The sequence below is a fragment of the Moschus berezovskii genome, chromosome 13, assembly GCF_049115385.1.
Source record: "Moschus berezovskii isolate FMDL1 chromosome 13, NW_MosBer_1.0, whole genome shotgun sequence".
In the NCBI taxonomy this organism is placed as follows: Eukaryota; Metazoa; Chordata; class Mammalia; order Artiodactyla; family Moschidae; genus Moschus; species Moschus berezovskii.
In genome coordinates this window covers 70,431,437-70,444,384 of record NC_142472.1, presented here as the reverse complement: position 1 = coordinate 70,444,384, position 12,948 = coordinate 70,431,437, and the positions used below count along the sequence as shown (strand labels likewise).

Here is a 12,948-nt window from a genome sequence, read left to right as displayed (position 1 = left end):
GAGAACTTTTGCTGTGGTGGGTTTTCAGAATGAACCAAGCAGGAAAAAGGAAATCGTTCTCTGTGGGTATTGTTCACTGTTGTGTGGACATGAAGAGAATTAACAGTCAAGTGTCATATGCACAGCAGAAAAAAAAGTTACTCTGCCTTTCATGAAAGGGGAACAAGGTATGCAGAAAGAACAGAAAATTAAGAGAGGTATGCTGTGCAATAGGAGGTTTACTTGGCTCAAGTGAAGTAGCTGCTCTTTACTGCAGTTCAGGCACAGACAATGCATTCAGAGAAGCAGTTAGGCAGTAACTCCTGTGTCCTTGTTTATTCCTTTCCTTCACGAGACTCACGGCGGGTGAGCCTGGGGCGTTATCACCGTGAAACTGACCCTGCTTTCTTTGTGCCCTTTAGCTGCATACTGTGACATTTTCTTCATAGGTTTGTGATGGCTAGTGATTTCACATCATTATTTCAGTTCCTTTTTGGAGTCTGTATGTGTTCAGGCTCAGTGGTGTCCAGCTCTTTGCGACCCCATGGACTGCAGCTCGCCAAGCTCCTCTGTCCATGGAATTTTTCAGGCAAGAATACTGGAGTGGGTTACCATTTCCTTCTCCAGCGGATCTTCCCAATCCAGGAATTGACACCATGGCTCTTGCGTCTCCTGCATTAGCAGGTGGATTCTTTACCACTAGTTCCACCTGGAAAGCCCTGGAAACCAAGTAGTAAATAGAGATGATGATCCCTGGGTATTCATGTTTTTCCAGAGAAATGACAGGATCTCAGAGAAGATGGCAGGGAAAGGGTCAGTTGTGTGATGACATGTTAAGTAAGGGGATTTGATACTTTTATTATAGGATTGTTGTGAATATAGATAAGATGATAGTTGTCCCGCCTAGCACAATGCCTTATCCATAAGAACCACTGAAGAAAAGTCCACTGAATTGTTGAATGAAGTTTGTAGTGTGCTTTGCCTAATGAGTTCCAATGTGGGTTAAGAAAAATAGTCCTGGTTCTCCAGACTGCAACAAATAACTTGGTTTGTTTTTTTGGCATGAACTTTTGTAGCCCAGCCTGGTTCTCCACAGCATGCCTTCGAATGGCCATCTTTAATTGGCTTACATTTTTAAAAAATAGAACAAGAAGCCATATTTTACCAGTGGTTGAAATTTTAGCAATCAGGAAATAAAATACTTGGCTAAAACCTAATTAAGTTCTTTTTGGTCCTTCCCATTGCTTTGCCACATTAATGGTGCTGGGTATGGTTTAACCTTTATGTACAGACTTAGTTTTGGGCCACTAAATCTAAATTAGTTCATATACATAAACTAATACATCATATTAGGTAAGTATTATTATCTATGTTTTATGGATGGCAAAGCCAGAGAAGTTAAAGTTACAGAGACGATTATAGTAGAGATGAGATTTGAACCCAGGTTTTCTCCACAGTTAGTGACCTCTTTACCAATTGCATAGGTGAAGCTGTTATAGAAATCTTTCTATAAATCATTTTCTGTTAAGTGAAAAGTCCATGTTTCATTTTGAGGTGAACCCATTCACTTATAAAAAAGATATATTCCAGTAGAATAAAAAATGTATATGCTGCCTGATAATAAAATCACATGTATATAGCCATGTTTTTATCATCACATACATTAAGGAAAATAACTGATAAACCAATAATAAATAATGTCAAATACCAAAATTAGATCTGAATGTATTGATATTAATAAGGAAGGCCATAGTCAAAACTGTATTAAAATAAGACTCTAAAAGAAACCATTCAGAAGTGACTTGGTTTGTGAATTCTTTAATTTAGGAATTAAATGCAGGGAGTGATCCTTGAAGAGAAATTTAGCCTGCAGACTTAGGCTATCACAGACACTCAGATTATGGTGAGCTGCCTTTTTTCATCCTGAAACGGGGGAACAGATCATTAAGTCTGGGAAGAAGGCATTCGGCTGAGAAAGATGACGACAAAGCCTTAGCAGTAGTCACCGACTCGCAGGGCCCTGCCTTCCTGACCCACCACCACCCCTCCTCACACCATCATCCACCTTCATCATCCCCGTCTCAGACACCAGGTCCACCCAGCCCGGACAGGGAGAGAGACAGGAGGCGCTGCGCAGCCCTTGCTGTGTGATGGCAGCAAGGCCCAGGCCGCCATGGCCGAGTCTGTAATTTCTACTTCTGAATAAGTGGCCCTCATTTCCCCACTAATTTACTCTTTTTTAATGAGTGATTTTGAAACATATATATATATATATATTTTTTTTAAAGTATTGCTTTCAGATGTGACTCCAGGCTGGATTGGAAAATAAATGTTGGCCATTACCTTATCAGATGCTGTTACGGCCTGATTTTTAAACCTCCTTTCCTTCGAGGGCCTGTTCAGAGTGCAGAGGGCTGCCGCAGACAAGTGGGGGCCGGGAGGGTGGGTTGTGGCCTGAGGCACTTATTTGCTTGAGAAAGATTGCTGCCAGATGAGTGGTTTTTAGAAAGCTCCGGCTGCTGATGTGGTCTTTAGTAGGGAGAGGATTAAAGGGAGTGCAGTTTCTCCTCTTCTTTATAAATATTTGCTGCAGAGCTAATGGGTTTTTGTGTGCCTGTGTATTTCCTTTTTCTATTGGGGAAATTACCAGTAATTCAGGAACATCCTGTGATAAAATATACGGAGTACAGGCTGAGGGAATGGATGGATGAAATAGCGGAAATGTGCCCCGGGCCTGTGGCATGCCGCAGTATGACTAGTCCTGGCATCTTGATTTGCTTTCAGGTGATTAACGACAGTATAAATAGAGGAATGTGTAGGGCATAAATAAATAGGCTCTTCCATCAGCTGCTTTTAGCAGAAAAAGCATTCATCCCCATCAAAGAAACCACAAATGCTCTCCCAAGCCTAAATTTTATTTTCAATTAGTTACCCACCCTGGAAGAATGCCAGTGGGAATAATCCCATGGAGCTTCAAATGCTCCTGTGTCTGAAGGAGCAGAGCCTTCCTCACATCGCTTAAATGGTATATAGATGCTCTCCCAGTGCAGTACCTGCTAATCTGATTAGATGCCTGCATTGAAGTCGTGAGACTGGGAATACTGTAAATCTGAGTTTCCAGGCAGACAAACACAGGAAAGATCTCCGACCGTAATTGCTGATTCTGTGGAAAATAGGAGCGTAGAAAGTTCTAAAAATACTTACCTTTGTTCTCCTTGTCCTGTCGTCAAAGGGAAATTCAAATATGGCTCCACAATGCAAGGATTAGCTTACTGTGTTTTAATTTACCAATCCTCACTATGTGAAATTATATATTAATAAATATTTTAAACCACAAATTGCATTCCAAAATATTAACTTGTTGCCTTTTAAGAAGGGGCTTCCCGGATGGCTCGGCGGTACAAGAGTCTGCCTGCAATGCAGGCGACGCAGGCGGTGTAGGTTCGATCCTCGAGTCAGGAAGAGCCCCTGGAGAAGGAAATGGCAACCCACTCCAGGATCCATGCCCAGGAAAATGCCATGGACAGGAGCCTGGCGGGCTACAATCCATAGAATCGCAAAGAGCCAGACACGACCAAGCAACTGAGCATGGACGCATGCCTTGTCATAAACTGAGTTCTTTCCAGAAGGAGTATGAAGAAAGCTTGAAGAAAGCTCTCCCAGCAGGGCACGTGGAAGGCCCCCTCCTCTAGCCAGAGGAGCCCCGCTGGGTTCCTGCAGGTGTGCGAGGGCAGCAGGAGGGCTCTGAGGGCAAGAGTCACAGTCTGGCAGCCCTGGTCCCTTTGTCAGCTGCCCCCAGACAGCAGGAGAGAGTGCCAGGGTGAGCCCACCACCCCAGTGCAGCCTGTTATCCTAGCCAGGGAGCTCAGAGCGCTCTGGCCCTTCTGGTGCCAGGCTCTCACTCTCCTCCCCTCTTTGCTGGACCCTCCTAGAGAAAGCCGTGCCCCTCTCTGGAAGCAGCTTTCTTTGTAGACCTGGGCAGTGGAGAGAAGAACAGCTGTGCGTTTTCTTGCCAAACCCTGGTTACCTGACATTGGGCACCTGGTCAGGGTGGTCGCTGGCGGGCACCCAGATTGGAGAGATTATTTTGACAGCACAACCCCTGCTTTTTCTGAGCCCATAAGTTAGAGACACCCTTTGACTAACCAGCTACCCACCCCCTCATTCGGTAGGGTGAGGAAGTAAAAGATTCAGTTGAAATATAACATATGGAAAAGTACACAAATCATTAAGTGTACATCTTAATGAATTTTCACAAGTAGAAACACCCATGTAACCAGTATCCTAGTGAAATTTCCTTTTATAATGATTTCTTCCTTAATTATAGAAGCAATTTGTAGGAATTTTTGAAAAATACAGCAAAGTATAATAAAATACAACCCATGCATTGTACCTGCTCCCCCTAAAATGATCACTGATTACATTTTGGTGTGTTTCCAGCCTGTCTGTTCCTCTCTTACACACACAAAGATATATATGCATGTCCGTAAATACACACACGGTGCTGCAACCTCTGAAGCTTCATAAATGTGTGTGTGAATAAACACAAATTCCAAATACTTGCAATAATATGCCTAATCTGTGAAGCTTCATACATGTGTGTCTGAATACACACAGAGGTTCCAAATAATTGCAATAACATGACCTACAGATTTGTAGATACTTAACTGTCTGGTGGTTGGCTTCCTCAGCAAAGTAGCCAAGATATACGGGGAAACGAGAAACCATCTGTCTCCTTACTTGATAGCAGGAAAAGAGTTGCTTTTGAAGGAGGGGATAAATAGATGGCTGACATACACTTATGGGTGATTCATAGGTTTCATTATTCAGTATTTTCCTTCTCTCTCCTAGCATTGACGATAGGAAGTGTAAAGACTTCTTAATGCAGGGCATTAAGTAGAGACCTTTTTACGCAGAGCAGGGGTGAGACCTGGACTCACATTTTTCCGGCTCCTCCGTGAAACTGAACCCCTTTTGGCTCCAGCTTCACTTTTACCAAAAGGCCAACTTTCCTTTTTCTTTTTTTAATTAGCTCTCTAACAGATAGCCAAGCAGAATTTAACCACAGAGCTCTTGCTGTAACAAAAGGAAGCGGAATCAAAATGTTGGAAATGGGCCCGGTGGTTTTGTGAGTTGCAGCAAAATGATCTTCCCCATCACGACTAAGATGGATGCGATGGTGCTTCACTGCACAGAAAAGCTGGGAGCTTTGGTGGTTGCTGAGTCTCCCACTCACACCGTCGGGAAGGGAACGGTTGGCACCAGCTTCCCGTTGCTGTTGGTGGTACAGCCTGTGCTGTCCATCTGATTTTGGGCTGGCCAAGTCTGCAGGGGGCTTGATAGGGTCCCTTGTGCTGAGAAAAGTTGCTTCCATCATAACTGCCTGCCCTTCTCTTTTTTACTTATTTTAAATTTTTTTGTTTTATTTTTGTTTTGGCTGCAATATGCAGAATGTGAGATCTTAGTTTGCCAACCAGGGATTGAACCTATGCCCCCTGTATTGGGAGTGCAGAGTCTTAACCCCTGGACCGCCAAGGAAGTTCCTGCCTCTCGTCTTTTAGTATCTTTTTATATCCTTATGCACTGGGGATTTGAGTTTTTACACATATAGAAAGTTTATTGGACTTTCTATATTTGCAAAATGTTTTCTTAGATCACACCTTTCTCCTTGCTTGTTAAAAAACATGTTCACGGAGCATCCATGGTGGTCCAGTGGTTAAAACCTCACCTACTAGTGCAGGGAATGTGGGTTCGATCCCTAGTTGGGGAACTTAGATCCCACAGGCTCCCCCCAAAAAAACAAAAATCAAAAGCAAAAAAAACATAAAACAGAAGCAAGCATTAGTGTAACAAATTCAGTAAAAGCTAAAAAGTCCATATCCAGGGGAAAAAAGTCTTAAAAAAGACAGTACAAGTCGAAAGACATTAAAAGCAAATATGTTCACAAACAGTGTGAAGTAGCCTACATATTTACCAAAGTTCTTATGTTTCTTTGCAGTCGGAATCAGCTGTCCGCCCTGCCGGCCTGCCTGTGTGGTCTCCCTCTCAAAGTCTTAATCGCAAGTAACAACAAACTTGGATCGCTGCCTGAAGAGATAGGTCAGCTCAAACAGTTAATGGAGTTGGTATGTTACTGATTTTTCAGATGCCCTTCTTGTTTGTTTGCTAATCATAGCCCATCAAGGTAATCAGAAAGACTTCTTCCTACAGTGGGTCAAGGAGAAGATCATGTTGTTGGAGGTCTGTATATGATAAAGACATTAAGTGGGGAAGGGAATAATCATGGCTTTGCTGTGACAAGGAGTTCCTGAAATTTACAGGTTTCCTGTAGTTTACACTTCCTGAAGTTTGCAGGATTTATGGTTCCTCAGGTTCACAAATTATCCTATGGTAGTTAGATCACTTATTTTTTCAGATTGGATAAGTAAGTTTGTAATAAAATATGGATACACTGGCAGAATAATCTGCAAATTAATTAGTAGGCCACACGTTGTGAAGGTATATAATTAAGTCAGAAAGAACAGAGTGCTCTGATTCTGTAAGGATTTTAGTAACCATTGCCCCAAATTGATGTAACTTTAGAATGTGACCATAACCCCAGGGATAAGAAAGAAGAGCAAATTATAAATAGGCAGAGATGGGTTGGAAGTATGTACCTGAGGCCAGGAGGTCAGCTCTTTCACCACTGATTGAGTTACTGACCTTGTTTCTAAAAGGGGAAGAGTTCTTTCTCGACTTCCACTGAGCTAAGGTATCTTGGGTGAATGAAGAGGCAAGAATAAGCACCTGGGCTCAACTATAACCATCACAATTTATCCTCCAGTAAGCGTCCTTCCGTACTGTCCCTGTTGTCCAGTCACTCAGTCACATCTGACTCTTTGCAACTGTCTCTGTGTTAAGCACAAAGCAGGATGTTCTGATTACAACCATGAAAAGGACACAGTACCTTCCTTGAAGCAGACTCCAATCTAGGACATTGAGGGCCAATAACTTTTCTCTTGCGTGCCAGTTCCAGTTAATTTCTTTGAGGCTACCTGGAACATTGGGGTGATGGCTTATGGGGCCCCGATAGAGCATGCTGGGACTCCATGGTCTGCTGTGCATCTGGAATTGGCTCAGAAAGGGACAGCACCCATGTCACGTACACATCCACTCTGACTTTAGGAAAGAAGTGGGTAATTGCGGTATAAAGGCAGCAGAGCTCTACAAAGAGTGTCTTTTTCTGTGACAGCAGAATTTGAAGCTCATGCTCACTAGCTCACAGCAAGAGCTGGGATGAGTCGTAAGGATACAGGGGTTGTCACATCACTAGTACCATGACATCTGGTCAGGGATTATGAGTGACCAGCATAAGACAGTGGAAAGGTGTTGAGAAGCATGGCGGCTGTTGGTTTTCTTACTCGGCTTTTCCATACTTCTCTGTATGTTGGAGAGGTTGCCTCGCCCACAGACCCCAAGGTTAAATGTCCTTCAGCTAAAGCATTTAGCAGGATCTGCTAGCATGTTTCAGCCCTGGTTTCTGAGTGAGAGAGACGAGATCTGGGTCTGGTGTCCTCTCCTGACTCGGTCAGCGATGCCCAGGGCCTTCGGCCACACTGCTTGGACATGGCTGCTTGACTGCCACCTAGAGGGATGATTCCAAAAGAAGACAGATAATGATTTGGGTGGATACACTCCTCCTACAAAGTCTCTATTACGAGAAGTAAGTGCTTGGCCTAGGGACTGATTGATTCAGTCCTGGGTTGAGAATGGTTTGTACAGGAAGAGACCTTTGAGAGTCTCCTTACATAAGTCCATGTAAGGGACAGACTTGTGAGCACTTTTGAGCTCATCACTCTTTCTGCAAGGACTGTTTTTTCCTTCTCTTCTTTGCTTGGTCAAGTTTTAGCCAAATTGATTTCACTTCCTCCAAAAATCCTTCCCAGATTCTCCAAGCCAGAGTAGGCTGCTCCTAAGGCCAGCACTCTCTGCATAGCACTGAATTTTTGGGGAACCGCATTTGTCTTCTCACTTGGTGTTCTGTAGGCCAGTACCCACTAAACCCGGAAAGCTGCTTCAGCACCGGATCAGCGTGTTACTTGTATCCCAGTGCTTGACACAAGACATTGTTTAGTCTCCAGGTTGTGTCCGACTCTCTCTGACCCCATGGACTGTAGCCCTCCGGCTCCTCTGTTCATGCAGTTTTCCAGGTGAAAATACTAGAGTGGATTGCCGTTTTCTTCTCCAGGGGATCTTCCTGACCCTGGGATCAAACCCATGTCTCCTGCGTTGGCAGGATTCTTTACCACTGCGCCACCAGAGAAGCCCCTGACACAAGATTGACATCCCCAAAACATGATTGCTAAGGGTTACTATTAGGTCGGGGACAGTGGGCCAGGAAGGTGGCTTGGGATAGATTGGGAAGGCTCCATGTACCATGCCAGTGAGGGGTGACTCTGTCTTTCAGTCCAAGTTAATTCAGAAATTTCCATGTTAACTGATTCCAGAAAACAAAAAAGTATACCAAATAACACTTTGGATGAAACTGAGAGTTATATGCCTTTTAAAAGAAATGCTTCTTTTAGAAGTCTGATAAACACTCAATCTAAGTTTACTAGAATCTAGATTAGGTCTTGCCAATCCAGTGTGAATAAGGAATTGGGTTTTTTCCACTGCTCAGGCTCTCATAAAGTGGATGGGGTGGCATGTCGGTGAGGTCAGTCTTTGGCAGCCAGCGTGTGTTTCGGTCCCGCTGCACCCGGGCTTAAGCCGACAGCGTGCCCACCCTCAGCTGTGCGGCTACCAGCCTGCTCATCCACTAAGAGGGAGCGCACGTGTTGAGCCCTGGAGCCAGCCCTGCACGGAGCAGGGCTTTCCTCGGATACTCTTGTCAGCTGCTGGGCTGGCATGTGGCAGAGGTGGAAGAGCACCGTCTGCAGCCTCAGGGCACATGAGCTGCTGGCTGGCTGTAAGGGGTGCTCTGGGCTTTCTTTGCTCCCTGACCGGAGCCCAGCTCCAGAGAAGGCCGCTCTGTTTCCTGGATCCAGCAGCGTCATCAACCCCCTCCTGTGTCTTCTCCACTAGCAATAAACTGTTGAACCCCTGAGCCCTGGAATGTTAGAATGATAGGGGTTTTTTAAAAGACGTCTAGTCCAAACTTTCAACACCTTGCGAAAGGAGAAATCCAAGGCAGAGAGATGGTGAGTGATGCCCGGAAGGTCACCCTGGCGTAACTGACTTACAACCCAAACAGAAACACACTCACCCAGCACGGTTCTGTGAAAAGACCATGCAGGCAGCAAATGTTATTTTATTTTTTGTTTTTGCCTTAAAAAATATATATATATATATAGGGATATAGTTGATTACTTTTTGCTGTATGGCAAAGTGACTCAGCTATACATAATATCCACTCTTTTTAAGGTTCTTTTCCTATATAGGTCATTCCAGAGTGCTGAATAGACTTCCCTGTGCTGTACAGCAGGTCCTTATCAGTAATCTATTTTATATGTAGCAGTGTGTACCTGTCAGTCCCAGTCCCAGGCTTCCAGTTTATCCATCCTCCCCTTTCCCCCTTGGTAACCATAAGACTGTTTTTCACATGTGTGACTCTATTTCTGTTTTATAAATAAGTTCACTTGTACCATTTTTTTTTTTTAGATTCCATATATAAGTGATATCATACAATATTTGTTCTTCTGCAAATGTCATTTTAAATGTACTAGTAACCACATTAAAAGAACAGAAGCAAGTGAAAGTAATGTTTACAGCATATTTTAGTTAACCTTAGATAGCCAAAATATTGTTTCAACATCTCTACAATATAAAATGCATGAGATATTTTACAGCCTTTCTTTCATCCTCAGTTTTTAAGGTCAACTGTGTATTTTCCACCGGCAGCCCATTACAGGTTGGACTGGCCACACTTCTCTTGCCCAGTAGCCATGTGTGGCTCATGGTCACCCTTCTTGGGCAACCCTGTAGTCTGTGCTCTTTCTGCTCTATGAGTAAGCATGATCTTTGCAAAAAGCATTTTTTTGCAAAGCTGATGAATATTTAATAAGTTGCCATTATTTAATCACAAAGGGTGACTGGCCTTGCTTAAGGTCACAGACTAAAAATGACTGGTTTCCATCCGTTCTTATTTATCTTTCATATCTTTTTGCTTAAAATAGTGCTGATACTACAGATAACCACGTCAGAGGATTTTTAGCTGTCAGTTGGGAAAAAAGAATTCCCTGGGGAGCCTGAAATAATTCTGGAATTGCATGGGAGGCTCCTGTTTTGTAGTTACAGAGTAACCAACTTGCAAAAGAAAAAAAAAATTTGGGAGCTCCCCAAGCATTCAGGCTACGTGAAGCCACCTAAGTGCTGATAAAAATCTCACAGTTTATTATTAGGCTCTGAGCATTGTTTAACTATTTTGGAAGAAATATTTTGAAAATATTCATGTTAGACTCAAAGAGCATCCTAAACTGAGTTGTAAACTCTTCTAAGAGTCATCGTTGGCTTAAAAGACAAAAATGATAGCACTGTGGCCATCTGTAAGAAAGGAGATGCCGTCTCTGATTTTTGAGAGGAGTTGGAGTTGGAAAACAGTATCTTACCTTCCTGAATATATCATTCACCTAAGAATCTGAAAACATAAAGCATTGGCATTTAGTGATTATGCAAAGATATGGATAAGCAATTTTTCCTTCTTCCCTGAAGACTTTCATTAAGAAGTACTTCTGAGATTTTTTTTTCTCTTAAATCCACAGGAGAGGCCAGGATGGATTAACACATCGTTTCAGGTGCTGGAAAACTTAGGGAGCCTGAGCCTAAGCTCTGCTGAGTTTGTGCCTCAAAGCATCATTTCTGATGGGAATGATGTAGGACTTTTTGACCTCCTTGGACACAGCATTACTTCTGTACTGCTTGTCTCCTTAGAGCTGTAGCTGTCTGTGTTCCTTTGTTAAGTCTTTATATCTGCATGTTCTTTCTATCAGGGATAGAGATACATGGCACTGGCATTTACTGAGTACTTAGATTGTATGTCACACACTTTGCTGGGTATATTTGACATGTGTTCTATCATTCGATCTTGATAATCGCCCAGCAAGGTAGATATCCTATCTACCTTTCACAGACAAGTTTGGGTTTCAGAATTACTTACCCAAAGGCATGGGGTATGAGGTGGTGAAGCTGGAGTGAAAACCGAAACCTTTGCACAGCCCAACGGCGGCTGAGCTCACCGGGCCCTCATCTGGATTGCAAACTTCTCATGGAGAGAAGCCATGGTTTCTTTCTGTGGAGCTTCCCTGTTTCAACTTGCAGTGGTTTTCCCATTAAAGTTGTGGCAGGCCATGAACAGCAGGGAGAATGTTACAAAAACAGGGTGTGGTACAAATGGACAGTGTCTGTGAGAGCTTTCTCCTTGAAGAACCACAAGCCAGGCACAAGGATCAGTAGACTTCTCTTGAGCTGACAAAACCTCGTTTTATTCTTAAAGGTCCTGCAAACGTGTCTTTTGTTGTGTTTTTGTTTTTTTTATACTTGTCAAATCATGCCTAAAGGATAAGGTGTGTTAAATATTTGGTGAGAAATACTGTATGAAGCCATGTTATAATTAACAGATGGCTCTGAGGAAGACAGGCACACTAAGAACACAATAATTTGAGAACCTTTTATGGGGCATTTGTCAAAGGTCACTGACTTCCCTGGTGGCTCAGATGGTAAAGCGTCTGCCTACAATGTAGGGGATCTGGGTTTGATCCCTGGGTTGGGAGGATCTCCTGGAGAAGGAAACAGCAACCCACTCCAGTATTCTTGCCTGGAAAATCCCATGGATGGAGGAGCCTGGCAGGCTACAGTCCATGGGGTCGCAAAGAGTCGGACACGACTGAGCGACTTCACTTCCACTTTAGGTCTCACTGGTTCTCTGATTGTGCTGACTCTCTGGGGTCCACAGATGGTCCATCTCTCATTTGGATTTTCTCAGTCCTGTCTCCTCTTACCTCATGCTTTGAGTGAAACTTGTGTCTTCCAGTGCTTAGCTTCATGTAAGAGAACATACTATCACTGTTTTAGAAACCCGCTTTTTCAACCCAAAAACTCATGGGGTCTGACTCAGGTAATAACTGACTAGAAGGTGCATTTTCTGGCCCTGAGTAGACACACTATTGTTTTTTTTTGTTTTCCTCTTTTTTTGTGTGAAATGTCTGCTTGTGTGGAGAGTTGGAATCCAAGGATAGAGTAGGCACAGGATGTCTTGAGCAGCTTCTAAGGAAAATCTCTTCTTCATTACTTTTACGTGCAGCACTCTGGTCTCTGAGGTAGATGTAATGGAGACAGGAATTCATGTCTGCTCAAATCATAGGTCCTTTCATAGTCTCTGCAGATGCCTCCCAACCTCTCTGGTTTCTGTGAGAGAATTGGAGAACCAAGGCCTGTTCAAGGTCCCTCCTGTTGCTTCTACCTCTGCGTTTCTTATGAAGAGCCGGGGGGTGAGGTATGTGTTTGTGGGTTATGTGGAAGGGTGTGAACTAGAGTTTTATACTAGAAAGAGACTCTCAGTAAGTGTTGAGAGGTAATAATTTATCATACCAGAGGTTGCTTGAAAAAATTTTAAATTTAAATGAACATACCAATTTGTTTTAAAAAGTTCTTACTACAGGCTTTTAGATTTTTGATTGCTAAAAAATAAAAATTGACATTACTCCTAAGTCAGTTAAGTAACTATCTTTCAACAAATTTCTTCATTATTTCTAATATGGTAATTAGAGTGATCTCTAATCTCATCTCTTCTTTTTACATAGGAACAGAGAGGTTAAGATATTGCCCTCAAGTTGCACAGTGGAAGTCACACAAAAGACATTTCCACAAAAGGACATGGTCACAGTGATGGGAGGCCAGTAGTATTAATAGCTTGTATTTCCTGTTAGAATGTTTGCATTTTCTTCTGTTAAATAAAGAGCTAGATTTTAAAATATGACTTAAGCCATAGTATAA

The 12,948-nt window shown here is 43.0% G+C and overlaps 1 protein-coding gene across 2 annotated transcripts in view; it reads left to right on the top strand.

Moving 5' to 3' along the window:
• Nucleotides 1–12,948, top strand: part of LRCH1 (leucine rich repeats and calponin homology domain containing 1) — a 222,550-nt gene that overhangs the window by 134,672 nt on the left and 74,930 nt on the right. For both annotated transcript variants that reach the window (XM_055426088.2, XM_055426087.2), the window contains exon 3: nt 5,978–6,104. In XM_055426088.2, coding sequence (XP_055282063.2) covers nt 5,978–6,104 — 127 coding nt within the window. The remainder of the gene's footprint in view (nt 1–5,977; nt 6,105–12,948) is intronic.